The sequence below is a fragment of the Ammodytes marinus genome (genome assembly GCF_949987685.1).
Source record: "Ammodytes marinus genome assembly, chromosome: 19".
In the NCBI taxonomy this organism is placed as follows: Eukaryota; Metazoa; Chordata; class Actinopteri; order Uranoscopiformes; family Ammodytidae; genus Ammodytes; species Ammodytes marinus.
In genome coordinates, this window is record NC_137223.1 from 5,870,603 (window position 1) to 5,885,381 (window position 14,779).

The 14,779-nt window shown below is 40.8% G+C and overlaps 1 protein-coding gene across 1 annotated transcript in view; it reads left to right on the forward strand.

The window, feature by feature from the left end:
• cenpe (centromere protein E) overlaps positions 1-11,580 on the forward strand; it is a 64,176-nt gene extending 52,596 nt beyond the window's left edge. Inside the window, exons 43-53 of the mRNA XM_080048221.1 lie at positions 258-368; positions 453-614; positions 1,275-1,484; positions 3,129-3,323; positions 4,122-4,325; positions 5,629-5,805; positions 6,253-6,353; positions 6,924-7,021; positions 10,656-10,791; positions 10,887-11,233; positions 11,323-11,580. Of these exons, the coding sequence (XP_079904347.1) occupies positions 258-368; positions 453-614; positions 1,275-1,484; positions 3,129-3,323; positions 4,122-4,325; positions 5,629-5,805; positions 6,253-6,353; positions 6,924-7,021; positions 10,656-10,791; positions 10,887-11,233; positions 11,323-11,435 (1,854 nt within the window). The 3' untranslated portion in view covers positions 11,436-11,580. The remainder of the gene's footprint in view (positions 1-257; positions 369-452; positions 615-1,274; positions 1,485-3,128; positions 3,324-4,121; positions 4,326-5,628; positions 5,806-6,252; positions 6,354-6,923; positions 7,022-10,655; positions 10,792-10,886; positions 11,234-11,322) is intronic.
• Positions 11,581-14,779: the final 3,199 nt, after the last annotated feature.

The following is a 14,779-nucleotide window of genomic DNA, read 5'->3' on the forward strand; positions in this document are numbered from 1 at the left end:
ACACGTCCGTTTTTATCACCTTTATTTATCCAGATAGTCTTATTGAGATCATTACTTCTGTAACCTGGGGGTTTAAGATAATGACACTCATAAATGTATCGCATACGAACCACACTGCACACATGTAAAAGGTCCCCAATTCAAAGTATAAATGTATCCAATGGAACAAGACTGTCAAGTTTGACAGTAGGCTAGCTTCCCAAGAAAAAAAGATTACTATAGGTTTTAGGTTTTATGTTTTTCTCCTGGCCTTTCAGTTGCTCAGTGAAGCCACCGTGAGAGAGCAGCGGAGCACTTTGGATCAGAGCAGCAGTGCAGTGAAGGAGACTCTGTCATCAAGGCTGCAGGAGTCTGCTGAGCAGCTTCAGGTATGTTAACCAACTGCTCAAAGCCCACCTTTCCAACATAAGAGTTTAATAGAACTCTGATGAACACTCTTTTTATTATTGCAGGGCTCTTTTGGAAAATTCCTCCAAGTCATAGACTTTTGTTCCAAGTATGACAAAGAACTGGAAAAGTCCCTGCCAGACCAGCCAGACCAGCCCTCGTTCCCTAAACGCAGCGCCGTCAACCAGCTTAAATACCAGAATTTGCAGAGCCTGGGAAACATATTGGTAAATGTTGATAGAATTCTAATTGTTTTCATTTGAAAGGTCATAACAGTCTGATCAGGTGATGACCCCTGTTGTAGCTCACAACACAGAGACATAAGTCGCTATGTTTGAAACGGCCGTTCTTTAATGGCACGTTGCATCCACACAATGATCACGCCGTGACTCCTTGCCCACCATCACAGCTCACTTTTATGTCTTTGAAGCTGTGAAACCTAATACAAAACGGCATCCGCAAATGATACAGCATTCACATGGGCATCAAATTATACAGAAAAAGGACACTGTGTGGCACGTGATATTACGTGCATAATACAAGAAATGATGGAGAATTAAGGTTCGGTCCAGAGTCCTGTATACTGTCCTTTTATCTTGGCCGTCTGTTTTGGCTTGAGACGCAAACGTAATACAATATCGTTGCACTTTACGAGCGACATTCATCCACGCTTGGTCAAACTTTACACATCAACTCAATTGACAATACTGATGTAGTGAAACTAGGAAGAAAACATGAGTTAGCAGCACAAACACATTTTTAACTTTAACTTAAGATGAATTATTTACATATTTTTATTTATTACATGAAATTAAAAATTAAGTATGCAACATGAAATACAATTAATGTATGCAACGGCACTTCCACCTGTTGTCTGCGTCCAACAGAAGCAGCTGGTGCAGTGGGCACAGAGCTACAGGACTGTGTTTGAGGAGCTGCTAGAGAAAGACCTGGCTGTGTTTGAGGAGAGGAGCTTGCAGGACATGTTGCTGTGCAGAGTGCAGGCTCCCAGCTGCTCTGTCAAAGAGCAGGACTCCACCACACTGTGGGAACACAGACTGACTGAGCTGCTGGACAAGAGGCAGCGCTACCTGCAGGTGAGCTCTGAAAGGTCCACTGTGTAAAGGGGCCTGGTGTATTTCAGAATGGACTAGGTAGAAATTGAATATAATATTCCTAAGTATGTTTTAATTGGTGTATATTCACTTCATGATAAAAGGTTTATTTATTTAATTGACCTTTTAGAAATGAGCCTTTTATATCTAACACAAGAGCGGGGGCACTGAGGCCGCTATGTTGCACCACCATGTTTCTACAGTACGCATTTTAATACATAATGGGCGTTCGGGGGAAGAAGTACTATAGACTAGCCTGGAAATCTAGACCTGCTGCTGGCAAATTAAATGTGTTGCGCCTGTTGGTCTGGACACTCTCCATGGAAGCTCATTAAATATGTCAGAAAATTCTGAGCTTAGTTTCAATTGGTTGTATCTGATATGGGCGGGCCAAAGCCCTATGTATGGTGCTCTGGGGCGGACGTAACCGGATGATGACAGTGCTGTGCATGCACCGTCTAAGCCGTGATAGTAAACAGAGATGGCTGCGGATATGTTGTTTGAGTTTGAAACAGCTTTGGCCTCGACCCTTTACGATTTGGAAGACGGCACTCAAATCTTTCATTAGCAATTAAGAGGAATGTTCTGTTTTGCAGACCGACGATTGGTTGTAGTGCTGCTATCCAATTGCGTGCAGTGGTATTCAGGTCTCCCTTGCAAAAGAGTCTTCGGACTCAATGGGATATACCTGTATAAATAAATTTAAAAAAAATAAAAAGTTCAACTGCAGCATTAATTAAATGACAGCTTATGTTTTTTCAGTATAAAAAATAAAATACTGTCTGGGTTTACACAGCTCGTTTTTTGTTCACAGTAAGGGTGATAGTAACACCTGGATGGTGCCTTTTCAAATGCGTATACATGTTTGACGTGTTGGCTCCCTTTATATGTCCATGGTTGGCTCCTACATAGGCGTTCGCGGTGAAACAATAACATGTGCCGACATTTTTCCACACGTTTATCACTGTTTTCATAATTCTACTGGAATCCGAAGTTATCCCTCAAACGGGATTTGAATGACAGGGGGACGCCTGCAAGCTCCGGTTTCCTGTTGTCTTTCGCCATGCAGTTCGCTCTCTGTTCGATAGCAGTGTATAACATCTTCATTTGCACTACTCATAGTCTGTAAAAGAGGGGGGGAACGCTGCTACTACAACTGCTAATAAGGATGCAAACGGAACACTAGAGCGGAGAGGTGTGTATCTCTTGCGCTGACCGCAGCTGGGAGGGACTGCTGCGGGAGGACCCGGCTGCCTGTCAGTGCTCCGGGACGGGGGAGGTGCCGCAGAGGCAGCCGATTTACCGACAGTCTCCAAAAGTCACCAATAACACCAGAAAAAGTAGCTAGATTTTCGCTAGAGATAACAGACTTTAAATCGCTGGCTGCTACTGCGCACGTGCGAGCCGTGCCGGAGCCTAAATGGTCTGGGGGGAACTCCGACGACAAGTTTTAAGTTCCACACCGCAAAACAAGCCTGTACATTCGCCATATATTAATGCTTTGTACGCCCAAACGGATGGTCCACCCCTGTAACCACCCAGAGGTGCCTGTACCGTCACGGTACGGTACAAATACGTATATCGTTACACCCCTACTAGCTTCTTGTCCTCTATTTGCTTTTGTAGAAAATGGCCAGCATTTTGGAGAAGCTGTGGGCCAGCGTTAGGATCTTACCCGGAGAACTGGCTGATGATATCAGAGAGTGGGAGAACCTCAAGGAGCAGCTAATGTACAGCAGTGAAAGTGTGGCGGACGCTTTCCTTAGCTCTGTACTGGACCGCTGGACTGCAGTGGCACCCAGCAGGAACAGCATCCTGCAGGTAACCATTCACTTCTACAATTGTTTAGGGATGCACCCATATGACGATGCTTGGCCAAAACAGTTGGTCGAAAGCCAACTGCATGTGGTTTTTGAAGTTTTTCATATATCTTGCCAATTGTTCCACCATTGCATGGCGGCCGCATGCATGTACAGTCGTTGCATCCCTACAATTGTTCCATGTTTGTGGTCATGCCAATCAGGAACAGCAGTTCTAACTGAAGATGCTCATCATTGACTTGAATGTTTTTAGATGATTTCTTTAATAATCCACAAAATCCTTCTTACTATATCATTTGGGGAGTTAGTTGAATGATAGTAAGCATCAGTAAGGAGTTAGGTATATCTAAATAAAAGATATTGCCATTTAAGTTTGATAAAGTTTACATAAATGTGATGAAGTAGAGACAGGCTATGCTCTGTTTCTTCTGGTACAATAAGTATTTTGAACCAATCACAGCAGTTTTCTGCCCGAACGTTCTATAAAAACAATGACTGTAGTTTGCCATGGAGACCGTTTGATAAGCCACTCCCACATGGTCAAACGGTCTGCAGTAAAATATATCCTTTTTTTAACTAGGTTTTATAATATATTTAGGAACATTTATTTTAAGTAGTTATGTTAACAATAATAATAATAATAATAATTATTATTATTATTATTATTATTATTATTATAAATCTTATTTCCAGAGGCTTTAAAAGTCAAGGTAGTGGCACTAATGGTTTTCCACAGTGTGTGTATTCCAGTGATATTGCTTGTCTCTCTAACTCCATATCATCCACCGGACTGTTGCAGGGCATCAATACTGACCAGAGGGCTGTGTTAGAAGAGCTGAAGCTGCTGGCGGCCCAGGCTGACTGTGAGCTCAGAGAGGAGAGGAGCAAGAGGTCCAGTCTGCTGCAGGGCCTGGAGGGAGCCGCTCTGCAGACAGAGCTGTCCCTGCTCAACCACAACCAGCTACTGCTCCGTCAGCTCCAGCACACGCAAGAAAAAGTCAAAGTATGTTAGGACCGCCTCAGGTCATTTAAATATTCTGCTATACGTTTGTTAGTTTATTTGAAGCCAAATCCAGTATTCAGAATTGTTTTGAACAAGTAGCCTGTAAAATGGTATTCGGGACGGCCTACTTTTATTTTTGCTTATGTAACATCAAGTCGTATCATGTAGTAACAGTAAGCTAAACCTAGATGAGGTTATTGATCTTATGGCAGGGAAGTATTGAGACATACTAACACACTGTAGGTTTGAATACTATAATGGGACCATCTAGCATAGCTTGTGCAGCTAAATTAAATTGCTCCATAACTCTCCATCAAAGTTTCATTACATGTCTTGAATTAACCCATTGATGACTATGGCAATCTAGGATGCATGTCCTTAATGCCTGAGGGTTTTCTGAAAAAATAGTATGAATTGTAAAGTCTACCAAAACCTTAATATCTAAGCCTGTGTAGCACATAGAAACATGAAATAAAATACATTTAAAAGTTAAGGTTCACAGGTTTTATTTAAACATGCTCCCTTAGCGCTTACAAACCAACACATTTTTCTAAAAATCGCAAAATTAGATGGGGGAGAAAAAAAAGAATAAATAATATAAAATATTTAAAAATAATGTGCTAAGTGAGGTTATAACCCTGCTTCCTTTTAGCATGGATAGTAGTGACTGAGTGTGCAGTGGAGGGATAAAGATAGACAGATATAGGAAGGAGAAGATAGCTTTATTTTATTATTTAGTTCAGTTATCACTGGCACCATAAATCCGACTTCCCAGTACAACTGGAACGCAGACTGACTCCTGCTGTCGGGAGCCGATCAGCTGGTCCAAACTTGTACCACAAACTGAAACTTAACTATCGCCTGGCTGGGCTGAATTTGAGTTGGAGCAGCAAAATATAGCCTAAATTCATAAATATTATTAATAAATAGATGCAATGTGTTGTGTGATTTGTCAGTAGCCTATAGTAGACCTTGATTCTGCGCTCCGAACGCCACTAACTTTTCTGTAATACACAGCTGGCGTATTTTTATTATTATTATTTATTTATTAATTTTGATTGGCGTGATTTTCGGCAAACCACACATTTTTTGGGTGGTCACGTGGTCTTAAAAAATCAACAAAACCCACCTCATGTGTATTTGAACCAATGACGGTGCATTCTATGTTGCGCACGCCATGAAAATTAGATAAAGTAACAATGCTGCGCGACGCAGCATCAGGCAGGAGAGACAATGTGGCATCGCGCAGCAGCCGTCATCAATGGGTTAAAAGGTCATGGGGAAAACCCCTCTTGTGTTTCAGGCTCTGTGTGGTGAAGTGGAGCGTCTGGAGCAGGCTCAGGTCAAAGCCAGCCACAGAGTGTCTAACCACAAACAGGCCACCCAGCTGCTGCAGACAGAGCTGCAGGACAGCCGCGCACACCTGGAGGAGAGAGAGAGGACCATCCAAACCCTCAAGAGCAAACTGAGAGAGCCTGAGGTGAGCTATAGACTTGTAGTCCACTGAACCTTACTGGAAAACCTTTGTGTTATATTGATAGTTTTTTTGTTTAAAGGTTGAGTCAGCGATTCTGGAGAATGCTTGTTTTAAAAAAAATCTCTTGTTGATATATTTAATATCTCCTCAGTGTGCGTTTAAAAAAATCCAGTGTTAATACGCAGCCTAGACCTACGTTGAGCCCTATTGTTTACATACCAAAATTACAGAGCCTGGGATGTGTGTGAACATAATATTTTTTTCAGTGCTCCACACAGTGTGGACAGGTTGCAGATTGTGAGAAGATATTCACTGATTATCACAAAAAGAGTTTTGTCAACAAGCTCTCTAAAATCACTTACTACCTTTTTTTCAAGTGGGTAAAAGTGTGGCCTGTTGTCTTACACTGAGCATCTGTCTAACAAATGTTTTTGTCTTTTTCCTGTTTAGAAAAATGAATCAGCCAATGCTGCTGAGCTGGAGCAACTACGGAACAAACTGTTCACAGCGGAGGTGGAGCTGAATTCAGTCTCTGATAAACACCAACAAAAGTAAAGATGCATTCTGAGCCACTGTGCCTCATAGCTTTCTGTGCCTGCACTCTCTTTAGAATGTGTGGGCAGGTGGTTATAGATGCTCCCCATCATGTTATGGTGCTTTTCCATGATGTTGTGTTGTCTCTCCCCTACTCTAGTTTGGTACCAGCCAGGTCCTTCTCTGTAGGGGGTTTTCCATGAAAAGATGGAACACATAATAGTGCTGTATCTGTGTAGCTGGTGGTCAAATCCACGTTAGTGAAAACACTGCAACCGCTGCAGTAGCGTGGCTGTTTGTTGTGCAGGATAGGGTGCCGGCCGCTGATGACGCTCTGACCAATCAGTGGTCTGCACACTGTTTAGACCCTTGTACCAGTAACCTTGGAAGCGTAGGGACCGAAAATGGTAAAAAGAAAAAAAGTGTGCCATTTGAAATGGTTGGTTGCGGTCTAGCTGTTGTATTGTGTATCTCTAGATGTATTAAGGTCATAAGCTGACCATCACACCTCGCCCCTTTCTCCCCGTTAGTAGACAATACTAGGAGCTTTATTGTGTCTGTTCTGACTGGAGGTTTGCTGTTCTCAGGATCCTGATGATGACCACACTGTTAAATGAAAAGGAAGAGTCTGTGAGGAAGCTGAAGGAAAACTTGAGGAAGTCACAGCAGCAAGAAGATGAGTCCTGTAAGTCAGCTGTGTGTGTGTGCGTGTGTGTGTGTGGGGGGGGCAACAAAGTTCATTCCTTCCCATTTTTTAACATGTTTTAACGACAAATGAACTGAACACTTGAGGAAAATGAAACTCCCGGTGAGTGTGTGTGTGTGTGTGTGTGTGTGTGTGTGCGTGTGCGTGTGCGCGCACACCGAAAATGAAACTCTGTAACCGCCTAACCGGGAGTTTCATTTTCCTCAAGTGTTCAGTTCATTTGTCGTTCAAACATGTTAAAAAATGGGAAGGCGGGGCGCTCCGGTGGCGTAGTGGATAGAGCGTGTACCATATTGGCTCCGGCCTTCGTTGCAGTGGTCGCGGGTTCGAGTCCGACCCGTGAACCTTTACTGCATGTCATCCCCTCTCTCTCTGTCTCCCCATTTCAACTCTGTACTATCTAATAAAGCTTGAAAATGCCAAAAATAGTCTTAAAAAAATAAAAAAAATAAATGGGAAGGCATGAACTTTGTTGCCTGGGTCCAGCAGTGTACAGAGAAGTTAGTAAAAACGCCAGTCGACAGTAACTGAGAAGCTGCTGTGCGCTGCCATAACCGTTATGTCCATCAATTGTTTATATTACATTACACTGGATCATAACATATAAACTAAGCATGTAGATTAGAAATGAGTTTCTCCCTTGAACAGTGTTTCTCTGGTTTCCCATATTCCTCACAAATATATAAATTCACTATAAACTGAGCTGCACGTCATTGTTTGATGAAAACATAACCAGGCCCTATGTCAACACATCAACACGCTGCGAGTCATTTAGCGTCACCTCGGATCCATAAGAACAATAAAACCTACAATCCCAATTCCAAAAGTTGGGATGTTATGTAAAACGTTTATACAACCGAATGTGATCATTTGTCAATCCTTTTTCACATACAATCAAGTTTAAAACAAAAAAAGGCATTTGTATTTTATGTTTTATATGCTTATTCTGAATTTGATGCCAGCAACACATTTCAAAAAAGTTGTGACGGGCATTAAACGATTGGGAAAGCTGTAGAATGTTAAAAAAAAAAAAAAAAAATACCTGTTGTAACATTATTCACATAAACATGTTAACTGGTAACATGTGATATTATCATGAATGGATATAAAGGGGCGTCCTGTAAAGGTTCAGTCTTCACAAGCAATAATGGGGTGAGGCTCACCACTTTGTGAAGAACTGCAGAGGAAAACAGTCCAACATTCCTGCAAAGAATTTAAGGATTTCACCATCTACAATCCATAATATAAGTAAAAGATTAAGATAATCTGGAGAAATATCTGCACGTAAGGGGCAAGGTCCAAAGTGAAAGCCATACATCAACAACATCCACAAATGCAGCAGACTTCTCTGGGCCTGGGCTCATCTGACATGGACTGACTCAAAGTGGAACAGTGTGCTGTGGGCTGAGGAGTCTACATTTTAAATAGTTGTTGTAAATCATGGAAGTTGTGTCCTCCGGGCTCCAGAGGAAAAGGACCATCCTGATTGTTACCAATACAAAGTTGTAAAGCCAGCGTTTGTGATGGTATGGGGGTGGGTTAGTGCCCATAGCATGGGTAACCTGCACATATATGAAGGCACCATTAATGCTGAAAAGTACATACAAGCTTTGGTGCAACATGCCGCCTCCAGACAATGTCTATTTCAGGGACGTCCCTTAAGCAAGATAATACCGAGCCACATTATGCATGTCTTAAAGGTCACATATTATGCTAAATGCACTTTTTAAATGTGTTCTAACATATCCATGGGTCCACGGTGTGCCTAGAGACTGCCAAAATATAAAAAAAAATAACAATCTCTCCTTTTCTCACTCTCCCCCTTTCTGAAACCCCCACCCCTCCCCCCCAATATACTCCAGTCAGAATTCTCCTCGTTTCTGACGTCAAAAACGGGAAAGCCAGAAGCTTCCACTGTGCAGTCTACCCCCCTATTTCTTATTGGTCCACGGCCCCGAGATCCTCTGGAAAAATATTCCTTCACCCCCGTGTTGTTTGCTTGTTGCTAAGCGACATGATGCCTGTAGTACAGAAAAGCATGGTGAATGTTGCATAATCCACTCATTTATCTTAACCACAGCAGTCTATGCCTCGTTTTTAATAACACAACGGATAGGAAGCTACTTGTGGTTTTTTTCAAACAGTGAAACTGAAAGAAATGTTTTTATTGGTATTTTTGCCTGACTGGTGTATAGCTATTAGCTTTGGGACAAGCATTCAGCTTTTGCCCATAAAAACATATTTCTATTCCCCACACCAGTCTGGAAATGCCTCGTTTTAACAGGACAAAGGTTTGGAAGTTAATAGTGTATTAGTCAACTTTGAAGATAATTTTTACACTGATTTTAGTGGTATTTTTAGCCGGTAGCTCCCGAGCTAGCTTCGCAGTAGCCACCATCTTTTGCAGCATTTTTATTGTGAACATGCCGTTTCCATTAGCGTGTGGCTGTCAGTGCATCTGTATGAACATAGTCTTTCATGTAGACAAGGATCGGTCATGTCAAACTGTTCAAAGTGCGTTACTAGCACTAGACTTGGTTCTTCTCATGGGTAGGCTAAACCTAATTGTGCTAACAGGCTATACGTCATCATTGTTTACAAACAGACAGAGGGCGAGGCGTATCTGGCTTCGCTTCCGGACAGGGGGCGGGGGCAGCTCAAAGATTGGATATTTACGAGGGGAGCTGCAACTCTTTTTAAAAAATAGGCCATCGTGAGATTAGCTGAACATCAGCATAGTACAATAAATTATCTGAAAGTTTTTTTCAGCAAACAATTAAAGAAAAACTTATTAGGGACCACTAAGACCATATAATATGGTGTATAATAGAACCGAAAAGTGTATAATATGGGAGCTTTAATACAGCTTGGCTTCGTAGGAACAGAGGGCAGGTACTAGACTGGCTTTTCTGCAGTCCATACCTGTCTCCTATTGAAAAAATGTGGTGCATTATGAAGCACAAAATATCACAATGGAGACCCCGGAATGTTGAGCCTCTGAAGTTGTATTTCAAACAAGAATGGAAATAATTTCCCTTTCAAACTGTCAACAATTAATGTCCTCAGTTCCCAAACACTTCCTCAGTGTTGTTAAAAGAAAGGCTGATGTAACACAGCGGTAAAAATGCCACTGTCCCAAATGTTTTGACACGTGTTGCAGGCAATTAACAATTAAAAAGTGTGTATATTATTTACAAAAAACTAAGTTTATCAGTTTAAACAAATACATATGATGCGTTTGTATTGTTTTATATTGAACAAATGTCCAAAAGGATTAACCTTCCCAACTTTTTCGGAATTGGGGTCTTTGTTAAGAACCACCATTATAACGTTCAGCTCTCTGAGTTCACTGGCAGAGCGACCCGCCTCTTTGTATCATTCACTCTCCTGATTGGATGAAGGGTTGTGGGACACAAGAAAAGTTTCTGCTGTAGTTACTGCAGAACGGAGTGACTGAGACCTGTGTTATGAAGCGTACACACTGAAGTGATTGCGGTATGAATAAAGAGCGATGTAACTCGTTAACAAAATGATATTGCTTATTTCTGCTTTTAAGTTTGACGTGTTGCCTATTTAAAGAGGATGAAGACTGAATGTGTCATTTTGGCTTCAGTCTTTCAGGGTAAGGCCCTTCATGCCAGACTCACTCAGCCCAGAGGAGTGTTAATCCAGAGCAGCGCTCTGCTGGAGAAAGCCAAACTGGAGGAGGAGATCAAACGGCTACAACTGAAAATAAGTGAGCTGGAAAGGTAAGATGAGCCAGTTTGAGTTAGTGGATCTGCTCTGACACTTTTCTGATTCTTTTGTATTTGAATGTACCACTCCTGACACCCTATCCCTTCAGCCTGGTGTCCAATCAGCACGATGAGATCAACAAGTGGAAGAGCAGAGCCATCAAGCTGAAGGGGAAGAGCAAGCCGGAGGTGGACAGGCCTTCATCCCCATGCACTCCCACCAAGAGAGGCTTTGCCGTGGCCGCAAACTGCTCCGATTTCATCGGCTCTCCAAAGAAGTACCTGATCACCCCCAAGAAGGTCCTGGACTCTGCCAGGAACCCTCTGGACTCTCCAAATGCCTTTCGGCTCGACTCCCCAAAAAGAAGCCTCTTTGACCTGGGCGCAAGCTCTGATCTGCTGTCCAGGGCCCGTCCCAGGCAGTTCTTTGACAACTCCAGCCTCGGAACCCTTCCAGGTAAACTTCAATTCAAAGTTCTACTCCATGTGCTATTGTTTGTCTGCCAGTCTGGATGTCTTAAAGAACTGAGCTGTTTGTTTTGCCAGATGTGTCCAATGTCCCTGATACATCAGATGGAGATAATGGTAACGGCTGTATAATCACTGTGTGTGGGGGTACTGAGGGGTCACTAACAGAAGCATGGGGTGATGGGAATTAAACCTTAAAACCTTAATCGGGACAGATCCACTTTTTTTAATCCCACCAATTTTTGGCAAAATTATCCTTTTGTTAAATATCATTAAAAAGCAACAAACTTTAACGCTGGGGATTACAGTTTAAATGATGGTTATCAGGCCCGGAGTGGCTAATCGGGAGAACCGGGAGCATTCCCGGTGGGCCGCTCTGGTTTTTGGGCTGCGAGGGCCGGCCCAGTCAATTATACCTATTGGCGCATTAGAAATCATATTAGTAGTGCGCAGTTAAGTTACTGCTAATGCAAACTGACCATTTCCTACAGCTTCAGTTTCACATTAAAAGCATTTAACTGGTGTAACGTGAGATGACTTTTATTTTGAAACAGAAATGAGAAAAAACGGCTGCGTTTATGCATGCTTTCATGTCCCGCGGTCTCTCTCCACTCCGTTGGAATTTTCTGCACCCGGAGTCACCTTCAGCCCCTCCTGCCTTTCATTTATTTCAAATCTCTGAACGTGAACCACGTCTCTCTAATAGCGGGCAACGGGCCGTGTAATTAATTTAATAAAATCGATCTTTAAATATTAGATCTGCAAACACTTTGCCTGTTTAATTCATACAATCTGTTTAAATAACTAAGAGATTTGATGAAAAAAAGTTTCGTTTTCATGCGTTGATCACTTAGATCACTAGATTATAAAACGCTGTTTCCTAGTCCAAAATGATTATGCATTGAACCAAGTTAGAAATTAAAAAAGAGGGAGAGAGAGAAAACAAGAGGGAGAGCGCGACAGAGGGAGAGATAGATAGAAGAGGGAAATACAACGGGCGAAATAAATCTTATCTAGATCAATAGATCATAAAACTTAGTTTGTTCAAAATAATAAGGGAGAAAGAGATGAAAAAATAAAATAAAGTGGGCAATGTTTATGATTTACTGTGATGTAATAGGCCTACTGGTCTGTTTCTGATTCTGAATATTCAATGTCCCACAATCAAAGGTGTAGGGGCTTAGACAGTTCATACAACTTATAATTAGAGAAAGAAACAGATGAGAAGTACAGAATGAGGTAAATACATCTCGTTATTAATAATGTGCCAATATTAAATCAATTTGAGGCTCTGAAGGGACAATAATGTTGGTGAAAAAATATTAATACATAATCCCAGCCCACTTCCGGTTTCATATCCTAATACAGATATATACAGGCTACAGATAATTTTGTTGGTTGAACAGATACAGATAATGACGTCTCCGCACACCCCTACTGCACATAGTAGCACCATGGCAGCCACCTGAGTAGGCTACACAGAGGCATTTGAGTCCACATATAATCTGAACTATACGTGGAACTATTCAGAAACATTATAAACAACCAATTGTTTTGGAGCCTTGAGTGTTGTGTAACAAAGTACTTTAACTCAGTACTTTAAGTAGCCTACAAGTCTGGGGCACTTGTAGGCCTAGTTTACTTAGTATTTTATTGTCATGCTACTTTCTACTCCACTATAGGCCTACAAGCACTGATAAAACATTGTAGTCATTTTAATGCTAAATAAACTGTGCCTGCAGTTTAATTCCAGCTACATACCCTGCTTTTACATTAATGCACAAGTAATAGTAATACTCTTGATCATTTCATTTAATTATTTTAAAATCAGATACTTTCTCACTTTAACTCAAGTGGTGTGTAAAAGAAGATTTGTAACTTGTAACAGAGTACATTTCCTAGTAAAGTATCTCTACTCTTACTCAAGTCTGTTTCAGGTACTCTTTACAACACTGCCGAAGATGTACAAATACTTCCTACTAAGTACTAATCTGTTTTATAAATGTTAGCCTGTATGTTTTATAGTTAGGTTTTCAAGAAAAAAAATGTAAATTGCTGTGAATTATACTGTAGCCTATTTCTAAAGGAAACAAATCTACGTTGTGAAGCAACACTTATTTGCACTGAATTGGAAATATTTTAGAAAAAAACACATAATTACAAGGGTGCAGAGAACAGTGCACTTTCGCAGACACACTTATTAAGGTTGTCCTTACATTATATTAATAATGTCGGTCGTGAACTAAAGTGGGCCGGTATGAGGCATAACACTCCAGGTCTGAAAATGAATCCCACTCCGGCCACGATGGTTAGTCCTTTATACACACTGTGTATTAGCTTGAAATCCTGCAGACTTATACCCATATTATACAGTCTCTGTGTTTTTAAAAAAGGAAGAATTATGAAAGGAGGTGGCAAGTTTGAATGTGTTGATGTGACTCACATGTGACCCTTTATGAACCTCACAGATCCTGGTGAGATTAGTTGTAAGTACTGTGTCCATATCTTCCTGTGTGTGTGATGAGAGTCTTTTGTGTTGCAGACGCCGACAGAAGAGAGGAGTTGTGGCCTTTGACGCCAACACAGGAGAAAATGTGTTCAACCCAGTAAATGTTCCAAGTGTGCAATATTTGAAATGTATTTGTAATGTATCTAGCTTTTGTTCTATCCTATCTTTTATGTTTTTATTATGTCCACCTTAAGTTCTAATAAAATAACATTTCTCCTGATAGTCATCTGACTCCGTTTTCTCATTCACAATTCAGCCTTTGTTTCCATGAACCGAGTAGAAACTATAAATGAGAATGTTAGGAGCCACTTTATTAACTTTGATCATGTGCAGATGTGTCCGACTTGATAAATAAGTCGGTTATAAGGTTTGATGATAATGGAAAGTTTAGTTGATGTAAGTGCTTTAGAAGTTTAGTTGATGTAAGTGCTTTAGAAGTTTAGACTTTTGCTTCAGAGTATGGAAAAACTAATGTTGAGATAATGTCCGTTAAAGATGGTTGTATGGGAGAAATATACCAACGCAAACGGATAAGGAAGGTTAAGTCCAATAAACACCTAAATGTACATGTTTACATTTTTATATATAGTATAAAAAAGACATGTTATGGGAGCAAAATAGACTGTCAGAATTTACCAGTGTTCGAAAAAACACTGAGCCAAAGTTCTATCTAAAGGAGAGAGCATATTCTTTCTTCAATATGGAGACTTGGTTGAATGAGATAGCGGATAGTTACTTATTGAGTAAAAAAAAAACTGTGGCCTGTGACCCCTAAGACACATCCTACAACTTCTTAAAGAAGTCAAAACATTAAAAACATAAGAAAATAGATAACATCGAATTTGAATTTATTTTATTTCAGACATATCAAAAACAATACAAAACTAAATGAAAAGCATAAAAATACAATAAACAAAATGTATGTTTAAATGACTTCACAAAAAGAAAACAAATTATCTGTATTGATATGATATGCCTGAAAAGGAGCAGGAAGAAGTATACACTTATTTAATCCTACCCCTTTTC